Source organism: Drosophila subobscura, chromosome U (genome assembly GCF_008121235.1).
Source record: "Drosophila subobscura isolate 14011-0131.10 chromosome U, UCBerk_Dsub_1.0, whole genome shotgun sequence".
Lineage (NCBI taxonomy): Eukaryota > Metazoa > Arthropoda > Insecta > Diptera > Drosophilidae > Drosophila > Drosophila subobscura.
Window position 1 is genome coordinate 15,936,226 of NC_048534.1, and position 17,145 is coordinate 15,953,370.

At 44.6% G+C, this 17,145-nt stretch overlaps 1 protein-coding gene across 3 annotated transcripts in view; it reads right to left on the reverse strand.

Moving 5' to 3' along the window:
- LOC117900798 overlaps positions 1–17,145 on the reverse strand; it is a 66,024-nt gene that overhangs the window by 36,804 nt on the left and 12,075 nt on the right. For 2 of the 3 annotated variants that reach the window (XM_034811283.1, XM_034811282.1), the window contains exon 1: positions 796–2,194. The exons of the other annotated variant lie outside the window; for it this stretch is intronic. In XM_034811283.1, coding sequence (XP_034667174.1) covers positions 796–1,623 — 828 coding nt within the window. In that variant the 5' untranslated portion in view covers positions 1,624–2,194. Of the gene's footprint in view, positions 1–795; positions 2,195–17,145 lie in introns of those variants that run through there. 3 annotated transcript variants of the gene reach the window in all.

The following is a 17,145-nucleotide window of genomic DNA, read 5'->3' on the forward strand; positions in this document are numbered from 1 at the left end:
AATACAAAACAAACAAAAATTCGAGACTAATCTACTGGAAGAAATCTCCTTTACACAGGGAACGTGCCGAACGGGCAGTCACAATTAATAGTCACACAAATTAATTTGTATGCCAAGAGGGAAATTTTGCTGGCACAGACACACAAAAAGAAAAAAAATATATGACTATTCGGGTTAGGCGAATGAGTGTTCCCTAATTGAATCCAAGAAGAAAAAACATAAAATTTGAACAGCATTTTTGGTTGGCGAAATCACAACCAGCCAAAATGGTGATAAATTAAACAAAGGAAGAGACGAGAATGTTCTGGAAACGAGTTGAATAGGAAATGGCTTGGTCACTTGCATGGGTAGAAACAATTTCATTAATTCTGAAAGTTGGAAATACAAAAGAAGCTCTTGGGAGAATGTTTACAATAATCATGATCTAATTGTTCATCGCGTCATCAGCCAATGACTTGAAATGGTTCAAGGAAATCAGCGTCAGTCTTTTTTATATTTATATTTATATTTATATGTAGGGATTCTTGTAGGTGGCGATTGTGCCAATGTGAACCTTCATCGGAAGATGATGAATTGGAGAAATCCCAATCCCAATCCCTTCTTAAATGTGACGCTACAATTGAAAAATACGCAGCATTCTTTTTTTTCAACAGACGGAATCAATAATTTGTTTTGCTGATTCAACATAATTCCCAAGAATCTTTCAATTACAGCTACCATCCGCAACCGAATGGCTTCCTGCTCCGTTGTATTCCCCAAGGAACATTAAATTGAATCCCCAATCGCTGTACTCACATCATTATCATCCGATTTGGCCTCATTGAATCCCGTCAGGAGATGTCGCTGCTGTTGTCGCTGGCCAAGAATCTCCTTCAGATGCCTCAGCTTTTGGCGGTGATGGGCAATTTGCTTTTGTTGCCACTGCTGGGAAGTGAGGCCTCCTTCTGGGGCTACTCGTTGCTGGCTGGGATAATCGGTGTCCCATTGGCTGTGGTGCAGTTTGCGTTTAACCAAAATGTGCCCATTGGAAGGCGACAATGTTGGGGTATCTCTGATGGGAATGGTTTTCTGCGGCTGCTTTTCCAGATACATCTCCCAGGGTGAATCGGTGGAGGCTCTCTCTAACTGCGCCTGCTCTAGCTCCAGCTCCCTGGCCGTTTCCATCTTCCTCAGCTTCATCCCCCTGACTGCCTCCGATTCTGCCTTTGGATTCCACTGAGATTTATGCTGATGATGACGCACCGGCCGGAACGGGCTGCGTTCCAGTCCCAGTGGCTGCTCCCACGCCCGTTGCTGGTGCCGCAAATGATGCTGCTCGTGTCGGAGTCGTAGATTCTCGTCTCGATTCTGGTCCGACTCGCCTTCTTCTCTGTAACTCTGCATCAGCAGCATCTTCTGCATCTTGGCTGAACTTTTATCACGTTCCTTTCTCAAGTCATCAGCGGCGGCGACGGCGGCGGCGGCTGTGGCAGGTTCGTGTGGCAGCAACACCTTCTGCAGGCCATCATCATCGTCAGCATCCTCTGGCCCATTCCTCAGCTGGTCATTAGCGCTGGCTCCCAGCCACAGGCCGAGCAAACAGATCAGGGTCAGGGGATACAACAGCAACACGTTCCGCAGCATTTTGTCTTTTCGTAAAATTAATTGTTTTCCTTTGTAGTTTTTTTACTTTTCGTTTTTTCTTGTAATTTTTCAATTAACAAATCTCGAAATAAGCCACAAATTTCGGTTCGACAATAATTCTTTCACATTTTTGAGTGCCATAAATCATAAGAGATGTGGAAATTCTAGTGTGTCACTCATGAATTTTGTGAATAAATGCTGCTAATGAATCATTTGAGTTTAATTGGATTTTACACACTTTTCGTGATGCCAAAAGATACACACAGATGTGGCGAGACAGAGGAGGAACAGAGGAAATCGGCTAGACAAACAATTGATTGCCAAATGCCAAGAGTTCTGGCTGTCTATTCGTCTTCTGGTCTCTAGAACATGTTCAAAAACTGTTTGGTTTTTTACACAATTTTTGCTGGCAGTCCGGAACACGCGCTGCTTTTGGCCATTTCACAATCCACAGATACAGATACAACAAATTACGCACGCAACATGCACGCACTCGTACAGCACGGATACACTACACACTACACACAGAGACACACGGACAGCGGACATACAGCTCGAGATAACGGCACCGAATGACGGCTGGCAACACAGCTCTCGTAATGTGTCTGGCCGGCGCGGCAGCATGCAGCAACATTTGTTGCTCCCACTTACACTAGCAACATTTCCCCTTTTCGATGTGGAGTGGATGCTAAGTGCGGTACGTGTGTGTGGATGGTAAACAGAAAACAGCTGACAGCATACATAAACAAAAGACGCCGCTTAGAGAGGGAGAGTGAGAGAGAAGTGTATGAAATGATAGGCAGCCAACAATAATATTGAGCGAGAGAGAGAGAGCGCATTGCTTTGCGCACGTGTGAGTGCAGCAGCAGTTGGCAACAAGTTGCAGTAGATGCATGCTGCAAGCCTGGCAACATGCTGCAGAACGACAGTAGGGGAAAAGTTATAAGAAAGTTGGAATTTCATCATCACATAAATGTAATTGCAAACCTTATTATTTTGGTATCTATTCGAACAACGACTAAATCGATTCTCGTCTTAAAAATGTGTGACATAGCAAGGGTACAACAATTGCCAACCGTTTGCCTTCCCAAATGAACATTTTCTAGATTTTTCCTGCTGCATTAAATGTACCAAGACTCCAGTGGAGTCATTGCCCGCATTTCTATGGCGTTACGAATTGCAGTTTGATTGTTTGTTCAACTAATTCCACTGCTCTGAACTAGTTCCCTGTGCTTATGTCGGGAATATGTGCTGTAAGAGTATCAGAAGCAAAGCACACACCACACGCAGCAGGGAAGCTTTGTTCTTCTCGGTTGATGGCTTTATTTTTGGGATTTTGAGGTAAACATTTCAAGCGAACTGGAACGGAAAACTGATTCGTCAAAGTATTGTTGGTTTTCCTGTACGATAAAATTGGTTAATAATACCCAAACGTATTACAGACCATCATTAGAAGCTCATTATTGCTGTTACTTTTGGTAAATCAATTCCAGTCTCCTTTCTGCTAACTTCTGTATCAAAGAATCAATAGAATTGATCCTGCTTTGGTCCTCCCAACAGTTTTTTTAGCTCTTGTATCTGTCTTTACGTGGACTCCCCAAGCAGCAGGATTGCATTCCCGTATCAGTTTTGCACTCGCACCTGCCGCTGGGGCAGATGCCTTGGATTAGCACTCGGTCACGTTGTGGCACCTATTGTTTGCGCCTGCTGCCAGGCCACTTCTGCTGCTCTACCTCTGCCACATCGTGCTCCTCCTGCTGGTGATGTCAACAAGTTGGCCTGCAGTATGATTGATTGACTCCAGAGCATTCCAGGTGCAATCCAGGCACACGCATCAGAATCTGCCGCATTCATGCACCTGTCTGCCATGTGGCTTGCCCCCAAAAGATGATTACGCTGACAATCGTGATGATGATGATGATGATGATGATGATGATGATGATGATGATGATGATGATGATGATGATGATGATGATGATGATGAGGTGATGCCCACTTGCACTTAATTGCATGTTTGGTCGAGCGTATCAACGCCCCGGCCAGTGCCACTGCCACTGCCAGTCTGCCTCGACAGACCGCCAAAGTCAAAGCCGAAAAACGCCCCTGGAATGTGCCTCCAATATGCCTACCCCCCACATCACCCCCTGCTTCTTTGAGAGGCGGCGCCTCCTGCTGTGTGTGACGATGGCGGCGGCCAGCGTGGAATTTTATGTGGCCAGTATTGGCCATGGCCAACAGAGAGAGCGAGCGAGAGAGGGTGGCGAATGGGTGCTCCTGCTGTTGCTGTTGCTGCATAATTGATAAATGTTTACAAATTATTATGTTGCACATACAGCAGTGGCAACAACAACAGCAGCAGCAGGCAGCCATGGAACCATTGGGTGGCCACCCAGGCGAGGATGCCGCCTTTGGGGCAATCTGTAGAAGAAGAGCTTTGCCTCATGTGGCGGTGTGGGGCTTTTCCAGGGACCGGAGACCCGCGGCCCGGTGAAAGCAGGCACAGAATTTGTTTTACTTTATTTTTTTCCTGTCGTGTTGTTTTTTTGTTGTGCCCTGCAACGTTGCCGTTCTTCTCACGTCGAGGCGCCGCCAACTGCATTTTCATTTAATTTTTTCCTGTTTTTGTTGCCGCTAATTAAAATGAATCAGGTTCAGGGAAACACCAGAAGAACAGAGCGAGAGAGTGGGAGAGAGGCAGGTGCAAGGCTATGTGGTTCTGTGTTCCATTAGCTGCGCAGATCCTATTGTGTAATGGATCTGGCTGTATTTTTAGAACCCGCAGTTAGGCCACTGAAATTGCTGGCAAAATCATTTTCCATTGAGGCTTTTGCTGAGCATAGCGAAACATTCTACCTCTGTTTGTGTACCCTTGGATGAGGGTGTAATGAAGTTGATGGAAACCTGAAATATCAGCAAAACCTTTACAACAATTACTAAAGATATTCCATTGATATCCACTCCTTTGATTATCCATACTTAATCATTTTTAGCGGGGTATCTGCTAGTCGTCATTTAAGTTACATTATTTTCTACTTCTTTTTTTTTTGTGTGCGGCTTTTCCACATTGCCCTTGGCATTAGCGTTTGTTTTTGCCGCTGTTGCCAGTGCCTCGTTTTTACAATTCACATTTACCGCATTCAATTTGCCTAAGTTGCTACTCAACCGAGAAGGTATCGGGGGCATCCGTGGCGGCAGCTGCCGAAACGCAAACGAATTCAATACAAAATGCAAATGAGACACAGGACGAAACCAAATGAAAAGCGGAATGGGAAATGGCAAAATGAGACGCCATCGAAATCATAAAAATCAAATTTGAAATTGATAGATGGAAAGAGGGAGAGAGAGGGCCAGAAACTGGATCAATCCCAGTCGAAACGGAATCGGGAGCAAACCGAAAGGCAACCCCTCATTGAGACGAACCCCTAGCCCTGTGTGTGGTTCCTCCACTGACAGCCACTTCCTGCTAATTATTCAAAATAGTTTTTGGGCTTCCAGCAGCGAGGACAACAATGCTGATCTATGACAGTATTTTGTCTCCCGTCTAGCAGAAAGAGAGAGAGGAAAAGCCCTAAACCGCTTAGCCCTACAATGATGAGGGGAAAAGCAAATTGACTTAAGATAAAACTGCCAGGGCACAAGGCCCCAGGGCCCAAGGCCAAACCATAACCGACGCCAGAGAAAAAAGGGTGCCCAACCCCAGTTAAAGGGCAACGCAATTTCCGGTTGCCCCCGCCTGGGGCAAGCAGGGCTACCAGATGAAGCGAGACAGATAGCTAGACAGGGAGACACAGACGCAAGAGAGCCGGAGAGTCAGCCCAACCAGTCAGCCAGTCAGCATTCAAATATTTGTCATCATCAAATGACAGTCGTTTGTCGTTGGTTTCGCTTTGAAGGCCAGAGAAAAGTTTGTGTAGTCAAAGGTCAGTGCATGACGTACAATATTCGTATGTTTACAGTGCGTTACAGAAGTGTAAAGATTGTTTCTATGTATGCGCAACAAACCAATGTTCATGGAGAGTAGATAAAATGGAAGCAGAATTCTAGGTACCAGACTGGGAATAGCCTCTGTAGACTTCCCCTTTTGAACCTCACTGTATGTAGAGAAGCATGTCAGGGAGCATTACACTCATGGGTGGAGGTCTGTGACATATGGTTTAAGATCTTTTGAAAAAGATTGCAACACATCCATCATCCTAGAGGCATCCCAGTACATGGAAGTCAATCGATTGTCAGCGAGAGGGAGAATTTGCATTCGTCTTACAGATGAAATGCCACGCCTCCAAGCATACATGTAGGAGGCAGCGGACTCTACTGAAAGGTACAAAAAGATAGACATGGAGATGGAGATGAAGGTATTTTCATGGCACCATTTTAACGAGTTGCCAAGTTCCCAGGAAGCTGCCACAGTTTTTTCAATGGAAATGCAGCGAAGAGCAGAAGCAGGAAAATGTAAATAGCTGGCAAAGAAATACAATAAAAGCAAACTCTAGTCGAAAATCCAGCTGGAAATGCAGTTTGGGAAAATGCATTTGGAGTCTCCCAAATTCCGAGAGAGACCCAATGACATGGTTTGCATTCCCCACACACAGGCAGCAGGAAAGATTTAAGCAGAAGGTGGAAGGTGGAACCATGTCAATGGTGGAAGGGGAGATTGAAAGCTATTAAAGCGGCATTTGCAGTGTGTTGAAAGGCGTTGAAGCTGCAATTAGTTGAAGGAGGTGGAGCCGCAGCAGCAGTGTAGTTGCCACTGCAGCAGGTTGCGTGTAGAGCATAAAAATAGAAGTGCATCTGCGTACGAGAGAGAGGGAGAGGATATCTTTTTTTTATGTTGTCTTCGAGGTAATTGAAGCATAAGATGTTTGGGTAAAACGTAGGGGGGGACTTTTTACGACTATGCCATAAGAAGTTAGCATTGAAATTTCCTTACAAATTAGAAGGGGAATGATGTAAGGATCATGTACCATTCAGCCTGCTTAAGAACGCTCTGGGAACTCTCTAGAAACTCTAGAAAATTATTCCATTTTCCTGCTTACCTCATACTTAAATTCCTCAAGAGAATGCCAGTCTAACATTTCTAAAATAATTTTAAAGAGCCTTGAAAGACGCTTCAAAAGATGCCACGGACTCTGGCAATTACCATCTTACAACCTTTTCCTCATTGGCTTCTCATATTCCTTGCGTAACTTTAAATACAACAGAGCCCCAATAAACAGAATTAAAGACTCAATTGAGTCATCAGGAAACTTAGTTCCACTGAAAGCCAACATGCAAACAGAGCATCATTTCCATGAGCTTACCTCCTCAACATTCTCCTATACTTTGCCATAAACAGAACCCATCCCATCTACCCATCCCCGACACTCTCCTCTGCATTATAAGCCATCACATTCTCAATGTTTCCCCCTCAATTTCCCACCAACTAAGCAAACAATGTTCTGTGTTCTCTCTCTAGTACACGATATCAGCCTGGGATGGCCTTCTCTTTAAACATAATAATCTGCAGCTCAATTGATATGCGTTTGTGTATCGGAGGAGCAGAGGCAGAAGCAGGAGCAGAAGCAGAAGCAGGCCCGACTCTGTGTATTGGCCATAAACAATTTGAGGCAATTCCAGTTAATGGCAACGGTCCGGTACAATAACCAAACTAACGATGCCAACGTGCGCCTTGTCGGAATACTATCCTCGTCCTCTACATATTTCTATAATCGCCCAGTTTGAGACGTGCCAAAGCAATGGGAATACGGAATCGAAATGCCTTTGCCCCTCCCTAATTAAGTGCAGCAAATGGCGATGGACAGGATTAAAAGGATGGAGCGAAATGTGCGTTTCTAACAATATTCGATGCGCTTGGGCGCCGCACGAGACCTGAGACCAGAGCCCAGAGACTGATCTTTAGGGCGGACAATCCAGTACCCTCAACGGACATTGTTTAACTAATTGGATTACATTTGATGCCTGACCTGAACAGATCCCAGCCGCACTGAGTGACAGACAATGGACCACTCAGAGAGCGGCTCTGCGGCAGGTAGGATCTATCTCCACATTTATTGTAGGCTGCACAGGCAGGACACCAAACAACAGAAACTGAACTGAAACTGGTTCTCGATCTGGTTCTGTACTTTTGTCTGTATCTGGACCCCGCAATCAACGTAAACAGCCAAACCCCCAGCAACAATGGCATTTCAAGCAAGTCATTTTGGTTTTTATTGGTGTTGCACCTTTTGGTTTCCATTTGTACTTCCACTCGGACTCGTACTCGGACTCGTACTCGGACTCGTACTCGGACTCGTACTCGTACCTTTTTCCAATGATTTCGATTCGGCGATAGCACACAAAACGTTGAAGGTGGCTCTCTGTTTTTTCGAGTGCATTTAAAATGAAATTAAATGAAAATTATTTCCACTTTGATTTCGTTTTGTTAAATGAAGAATGAAAATTGTAAAGTTGTGGCAGAGGTCGAGCTCGAAAATCATAGAATGATGTTTAATTGGAGTGAGTGGTATGTAGTCCCAAAATAAACCTTTAGGGGTAAAAGGGAAAATACAAATCTAAACAAAAAATGGTTCTTTATATTTTAACCTCAATTCTCGCTTCATAAGAATTCATTGAAAGCAAATGCAATCTTTTGAGTGTTGATACTTCCCTCAAAATCTATACAAAAAAAACTTGTGCGAACAAATTAAACAAACTCGTACATATATTCTTTTTGGCCAGCGAATTTTGATTATTATTATATTTTTGTTGATGCGGAAGCCAGTGGCAGGCGCAGCAAACGTCAGGAGCAGCAGCTGCAGCATTGGCAGGAATTTTGGAGATCCCAGCGGCGCCTACGAGGACGACGAGAGCTCCTTTCAATTTCGGGTTTGCAGCAGCATTTTGCTCAACTTAATTGTGTGTAAAAGTTTTCTTACGCTCAACGTGAACAAACATGACTGGCAGCAAAGTGTTTTCTTATATTTTCTCTATGGGGAAAAAAGTATTTGACAGCCTCAAGGAACGAGCAGTAAAAATTATTTAATGTGATGAAAGTTTTTCCAAGGAAAGGAGAACAATAAAAACTTAGTGTGGAGAACTGAGAAAGTGGGAATTATGGTAGAAAAATAGAAGAAAATTTGGTAGAAGTGTAACCACAAAACTTAAATTGGAACTTAATTAAAGAATTTGAAAGGTTGCAAATTTATGGAAATTGGAATGAAGACAACAAATCCATCTATAATAACAATTTTTCTGCTGAAAGGCAGCACATGGAAACCAACTAAGATACAAGCTCTAAAATAAGTTTCCCACAAATTGGTTTGTTTAAATTTCTTCCATTTTTCTCAGCTCAGCAAATAAACACAATTACCAAAATGTATTCAGAACGAGAAACGACAAGAACACATTCGAAGAGTGACAACAGAAATGTTCTTGAGCTTTAAACGGGGTGAGAGTGCTGTTGCTATGGTTTGACGTGAGGTTGGGCATGTCGTGGGGCTGCCTTGGGGCAGGAATCGTGGCATTTGTACTAGATGAGGGCCTGAATGGACGTCGATCCATCAAGCGACAACACTTAGCCAGAAAATGAGGCATTTATGATGACGACAACAATATTTTTCGCTCTCCTTTTTCACGATGATGATGATGATGATGATGATGGTGAAAACTTGCACTTGCAGTCCCCTGCAGAAAACTGCACTCTGAAGAGGAAAACGCATAGATACACAAACACACAGATAAACACTTTCATAGATACACACACACACACACACATATGTGTGTGCTCTGCTGCGTGGAAAGAATTGTTCTTGAACAGAAACTCAATGATGGGGGACGAGAGCAGCAGCAACAATGCGAAGAAGTGGATGAACAAAAGCAAAGAACACGTGTGCAAGAGAGATGGCAGCAAGGCTGGAGAGAAAAGAGCTTGTCTTGGCTGCATTTTAGACAAGTAGTGCAAAAAAAACAAGAGAAGAAAGAAAAAGTGTGGCAGAGACGGAGAGTGGATGAGCGTGTGTGTTCAAGTGTCGCTCAGCAGAAAAAATACAGAAAAATATATGAAAAACACATAAAAGTAGCTTGGAGGGATCGACGTTTAGATACCCTGTAAGTTAGATAAGCAAAAGAAAACACATTCGTTGTTCTCCCAAATGAAAGCTACAAAAGACTCTCAACCAAGAACCAAATGCACAAATTTTTCACTAGTTATTTTCTTCTCTATCTTCCTTGGGGATAAATAATTGTTAATAATTCTCACAAGCCAGACTGACTAGCAGATTCCTTCTTGTCCTAGCAGCCCCATCAAATTGCAGTGGTACCCTCCTTGCAAAGGGTATCACAATATGACTTGAGCGAAGGAAAACCCATCGCTGGAGTGCCAATAACGGGTGTTGACGTTTTATATTGAGACGACAGCAGCTCGGGGAACCGCACAACCCACCGCCAACCGATAAAGAGCGAAAGAGAAGAAGAAAGAGAGAGAGAGAGAGAGAGAGAGAGCGCATTACATCGCGTGTGCCCTATCTAGGAGCGCGTTACTTGAGCGTTTCGTGAGCGTTTTTAATTGGACCAACGCCGCCGTCTCCCAGTTTTCCCAGTGTGGTCGCTCTTTCTCTAATCACTAACTAAATAATTAATCAACCCAAAACCAAAGCCTCTACATGTGGCAGGAGTGGTCAAGGGGAAGAGGTGTGGGGATGGTGACTGCGAGGCAGGAGAGTAGTGGCACTTGTGAGGAGAATGTCACGCCCAGGAAAGTGACATTTTCGAGGTGAACGTCAACACGAGGGGGCAGGGACCAGGACCAGGACCAGCACCAGGGCGAGAGCATCAGCACCGTCAACGCTTCGTTCGTTTGGACCAACCGCCAGTTGATTAATGAGCCACGCTGCTCAGAGACCCCGCCAGAATGGGCAGAGTGCAGGAGGAGCTGCTCCTGCCCTGCCCCCATGTGGCAGGGTGGCAATGTGGCACCGTGGCAGCCTGGCAGCAACAGCAGTGACAGTAACCGAGGCAGTAAGTTAAGCAGTTTTAAAAGGGAAATGTCAGTCGTGGGGATAGTCAACTCAAGGATTTGTTGATGGTAACTGGGGAAATGAGCGGCTGGAGTACGTGCGATGAAGGAGGGACTAAGAAAAGAGCAGCCAGAGGATTTGTGTGTCCCAAGGAAAATACTTGCAGGAGGAAAAACAAAATAAAAATGTTAGCTAATGGAAATGGTTAGGATGTCAACGTTAAAAATTAATTATCCCACTTTGAGGAAAGGGAATTTTAAGAAGAGGCATTTATTTAATCATATTTTTATTATTGGAACCATATTAACAAAAGCAAACGAAAAACCAACATCCTTGCTGCACAACCAAAACCAATACTCGTGTCAGGACTCCAGGTGGATGAAAGATGTAGAAGTTGTCGGTGGATATAAAGTTAGTTACATATAAAGCGCGGAAAACATTCCAAGCGCCACCGGTAGTAGGGACACGGGCCCTAGTCGGATTCTTGGAGGCCAGATTGGTTGCAGGAAAAAGAACGTCCATCCAATGACTTCGTGCAGACAGGTGGCCAGAAAAACATCATAGATATACATCACGTCTGGAGCCAACTCTCGTGGACCATTATTGTATTCCCAGTGGAAAAATAAGAGCCGGCCAAAATCGAAACCAATGGCTAAGAGAGTCTCCATGTTTTGCAGTCGTAATAAGGAGTGCTACAAAATGAAGTGTGAACTCGTGGCTACTTTGATTTCAAATATTCGAAGCGAATTAGTGATTTCAAAATCCATATTCAAATTGTTCTCAGCCATAAAAAGTTCTGTATACTGTGTATCAAATTTAAACGAAATATGCTCCCAAAATTGTATTTTTCCCTTCCATCTTGTACAATTCCAATTATTATGCAGAGGACACCTCGACTCGACCACATTTCGGCATGAAAAACAACTGCCATAATTTCTATGCAAAATAGAACAAAGAGAAGCACACAAACACAGCAGACATCAATCACATCGAATTGTTCGTACATATCATAGTCGTATCACTCTTCATTGCAATGCCAATGGCATTGGCAACGTAATCAAGTGAGGGAATTCCCTCAAAAATTGCACCACAAAATGCGTGTCCGTGCGAGAGCGGGATGCTGCCCCATCGATCTGCACTTGCAACGAAATTAAGTTGCATCTGACTGAATTACAAATTGAAATGAATAACCCAATAACCGAACAATCGAAACCCCAAAGCTGGAAAATATTTTTCCACTCTCCATCCCAAGCCAAAAGAGCCACAAGCAAGGCAACAGCTACAATCAGCAACAAATTGCATAAATCAAGTTACAAAACAAAATCAACTCCAAATCCCAGACCCAATCGCAGTCACTGTATTTCAGTCACTGCGAATATCACAACATCATTGTATTTCTATTTTCTGTTGCAATTTCAATTGAAATTTAATTTTGATAGATACTTTCTAGCTGCCATTTTTCCACAGAGATTTTTCGCCTTCTGAGAGGTAAGCGCTTTTCGCGAACTGCGTTTGAGTTTGCATTTTTCCGCAAATCGTTTCAGTTTGGCACGTGACCCATTTGGTGTTCTTTTTTTGACGAGTATGCCATGCTCTATGTTCTACAGTTACGTACATCTGTATGTGTGTGTGTGTGTGTGTGTTTGGCCCGTGTCTGTGGCCCGATGTGAGGGCCACACGGAGATTGAAATGTAATCAAAAATTGCGTATACTGCGAAATGTGTAAAGTGCAGCTCGTCTCTCACGCTGTTTTTTTTTGTTGTCAAGTGCGTAGCAAGTGCATCTCTGCTGGTGGGGTTTTGACGATTGAGAGCTTAGTTTTTATTCGGGGAATTTAATCGCTTTAATTGGTGGCCCAGGGGGAAATATTTTGGATGATGAAGAGTTGTCAAGAGCGGTGCATGAAGTGAATTGTCTGGTTTATGTACGGCGAGATCGATATAATTATTTTTATATTATTTGCCACAAATAAAGGTTTCAGAATCACGAATATATACCGAATTATACCCACTCTACAAGCTTCCTTAAACATTTTATTCAACACACAATAAATTGCCGATAATAATCCCTTCCCAATGTGAATCCTTCTATAATCTTTGTGCTAAGATTACACATTCTTTATGGATTACAGCCAGCTTAAGTCCAGAGTGTGCCCATCTTCAACCGGAACAATCGAGGCTAATTTCACACAGCTCACGGCCGGCTCCAACATTTCTGGACGCCGTTCGAACGCAGTCCGAAATTAATTAAGGCAAACTGAATCATGACAGTGACAGACACGCACTCCACTCGCACGGACACAGGCAGCCAGGCAGCCAGGCATCCCGGCTCATGAGTGCAGAGGTAGAAGCATCCAAGCCCATTCTGGTTCCAAAGAGAGAGCACAGCTGCATACTAATAAGCAGAAGCCGCCACGTGGGTACATGGTGCTGTTGCTGTTGCTGGTGCTGCCAACCTCTTTGGCCTCTTTCCCAGCCTGGCCAAAAACCATTTCCGAAGCCTTGGCCAGCCACGTGCCACGCCTACACGACTTCGGGGCTGTGAAAGCTGTCAAGCTGACGCCGGTACAAGCATTATGACGGCATTTACACTTCAGCTACAGCTACAGCTACAGCTACAGCTAGAGCGCCAGCTTTGGTCAGCTGCAGGATTAGGAGCTGTAGGAACAGGACGGACCTGAGTCTGAGCTGAAGCTGAAGCCGAGTCTGTGGACCGTGTTTGGCCAGGACACATGAGCTCATAAGCTGCCACAAAAGGCTGTGGGGTCACACACGCCCACAAAACATCACACTGACCCAAACATCCCAGAGCTCCTCTTCTCCCAACTCTCTCCTGTCCTACCTCCCATCTTTTATATCTGGCATTCATCTGGTGCTACTGCCATGGAAGCTTTTACAATTTTTGTGTCTGCTATGCAAATAAATCCAAGTCGTGGCCAAAAACTCAATTTCGGTGTGGAACTGCAGGCTACCAGCCCCAGCTGCGGCTCATCCATCGAGGATGTCTAGCATGTGGCAAGTTGCTGCCGCACGGCTTCCTCCTCTTTCTAACCTTTCTCCCGGCCCGCTCTGTGGCCTGTCAATCCTGCCTTCCTTCCAACATATGGCGACAAGCAGCGGGCAACGTTTTTCTATTTTCTATTTGTTTGCCTGCAAAACACGCAGCGAACAGCGCCAGGCACTGCCACTGCCACCAAGGACGAAGGACGCAAACGCGGATGCTTGCTGCTGCTGCTGAGCATGCACTAGACCCATTTCGTAGATGTTTTCGAATGGGGTCCGAGCACTGCCATGGGGGCGTGGGCGCTAAGGAACGATTGCACTTGCCCAAAAAAGGAAAAACAAACTATGAAAATTTTACTAGAAACTGCATGATAAAAGTGGAGATACTCTTTCAGGGATAAAGACTAGAGATGGATAATAAATTAAACAATTTTCTCGGTAAATTTAGGATTCTTTTTATCCTTTTTCCATCCCTCCAAAATATTCGCAGTGCCTTCCCTTCAAGACTGACAGATAAATTCCGTATAAATTCTATTTAATCTGACATTTTATCACATCAACGTTTAACCATTTTACCACAACTAATTTATAGGCAATTCTATAAGCACTTAAGCAAGGCAAACACCCCAACTGAAGTGCCCCAATTCAACAGGTTAAACATTTCACTTTGATGGACAGGCCGCTGTAGTTATTCCATTGCCAGCCATTCGACTAGTATCATAGAGGCAGACTTCCGTCTGTATATTTCTCATATACTAAATCCCCTTGATAAAGTCATCATACCCCTGTCGGACACAAGGCAGAAAAAATATGGCCGCAAACCACTCGCATAGTACGTGAGGCAGCGGCGATTTCGGGTCTCGCCTGGTGTGGCGAAAGGGGTGAAATTCAAGGGTTGGGATGGGCTTTACTCCGGTCCATTCCACTTCTTTTTTCTGGCTGTTGAATTTTTGCTTGGAATTCGTTTTTCTGCACGTTGCACACGCCACACGGCATTGGGTTAGGTCCGGGACGGGACTGGGATTCAGAATTTTTGGTTGCGTTTTGGTTGCGCGCCCTAAATGGATTTAGCATGTTGCTGCTTCTCCAGCGACTGCTTCCCTTTTTTCACCATGTCTGTTGGTGTTACTGGGGGGAAAATGTGTTCATTTGCATGGAGCCACATGCGTCCCAGAGCCGGAGCTATATCTATGCACGTAAGGCAATAAAAATCCACACCAAAACTGATGTTAATTTGTCAATTCAATTGTCGAATCAATGCCGCACGGCCAATAATTTAATTCTCTTTTTGCGCCTCACATAAAATTCAACCTGTCACGTTTCATAAACATAAATTGTCTGATTGAAGGTGTCAAAATGGACAGCAGTATGAGAGATGTGGGGACACTGGACAGAGCGGACAGATATAGATGTGGACACTCCAGACGGATGCTCCAGTCTGATGGTTTGTGTGGACCACATTTTGTGGTCACTTGACGGACAGTCCCAGTCCCACAAAAATGTCTAACAGCAGGCAGTCTCGGCTCCGGAGAGACGCTGCCTGCTGCCCGCTGCTGCTCTGCCACAAGTTCGTCAGCATGGGACAAATATTTGCAGATATCCAAACGATGCTTCACGTCTCTTTCTGCTTCTGTTGCTGCTGCTGTGGACGCTGCCTCTGCCTCCTCTCTGGCTGTGTTGTTGGTGATTGTTGATTGGTGATTGTTGGTCTAGTGGCCTGCTGCTTGACCAACACCCAACAATTGGTCACGATCACTTTGGCTTTATTGCATTTTTTCTCTCAAACTGTACTCTTCGTATGTACTTTTCCTTCACTGTTTTTCCGGGGCCGTCATGGCGATGTCTCCCTTGTTTTCACACTTGCGGCCGTTGTGGAGTGCTCGTGACGATGATTTGACGTGACTAATGGGTCGTTAGGCATATGTCCGGCCAGTGTAAGAGCCAAACAGGTGGAGGGCAGGGCACGCTGGCTGGTTAGTCACGGCTCCGGCCATGGTGCCTGCTCCTTAACAAGGTACAAATTGCGTATATCGCTTCATTGGCAGTTCACCGAGAGGATGGCAATGATGGGGAACTCGAAATGATTACAAACTGAACTTTAAGTGGAGGTCAAGTCGAGTTTAAGGGCTAAGAATGTACTGTATTTGGAGGAAAACTTTTGCTGAATGATTACCAAAGGTAAACATCTCTGGGTCTAAATTAATCATTCCAAATGCAACTTAAATTTTCACAAATTTCTCGCATGTAAATACTTCAAGTTAACCCAATTCTGAATCAGTTTTCACACAGCATTTTCGATTCCCTCTGCTTATCACATACCACAAATATCATTCTTGAAATGTCGTTCAATCATTCGCCTGGAACTCACCTGCAAAGAGAAGCAACAAAAATGATAACAAATTAGTCAAATATTTGGCAGAAATCGCTGGCAAAGAGACAAACAGACAAGCAAACAATCGCAATCCAACATTCCAATCGAAAGGAACACAATCGACGGCAATATCCATCACCATTAGCATCACCTTTGTCATTTTGCGACCGAGCACACGGATTAGCTATGAAAATTTGGCATCTGTCTGGTCTGTCTTTCGGTTTGTCTGCTGGGGCTGCAGTTGGCTCGTTTGCTGAGGGGAATTTGCATATGACATCATCAAAGTGCCAGCAGCAGAAAGCAAAAGCAGCAGCACACAGCAGCCAAAGTTTTTGCGCAAAACAAACAAAAGCAAAAATGCACCAAAACCAACAAAAAGGCAGCTAAATCTCTTAGCTTCGGTGCGACGGCAGCCGCCTGTCAAATGATTTGCAACTCTGTGCAAATTTATTTGCCTGTCGTCTCCGTCTCCCCGTCTCCCCGTCACAGCCTCCATCACCATGCCATCCCATGCCATCCCATCCGCGCTGCACCGTGGCCTGCCTTTGGCAATTATTAGTTAGCAGTCGTAGTCGTAGACGTAGTCTTCGTCGCCGTTGTCGGCATCGTCATCGCGGTTGTCTGGCAGCAAACAGAAACCCAAACCCCAGCCACGTAGAGCACATTTTAACGTGAAGAGTGCAACTGCCCGCGCGGTGGACACGAAGGCCACGAACGAGCAAGAAAGAAAAAACACCATGCACGGCGCATCAAAGTCTATATACCCTTGGAGTCTGGGGAGCAGTTTTCACTGCGGGACAGAGTTCAAAAAGTGCAACAACTATTGGCAGAAGCGCTACTCAGTAAATGGTTCTCAACATCTAACTGAAGCGCAGAAAGATTAATCAATAAAGAGAAATAATGAAAGCAACAAATAGTTATCATAATTTGCATTCCCAACTTATCTGCAAAACCAAAACACCCGCTGCCAAAGGGTATGCAAGAAAAATGATTTTGATGACTCTGAAATTTGTTTGCCAACGGACTCTAGAATCCACTGCACCTTGTCTCACCTCCAACCCACTCCGCTCCGCTCCGTTTGGGGCTGATTTGTGTTCGATTTGGACGTTGATGAAGTGATTAACCAAGCCAGCAAGCATTTGGCTTTTTGATATCGTTT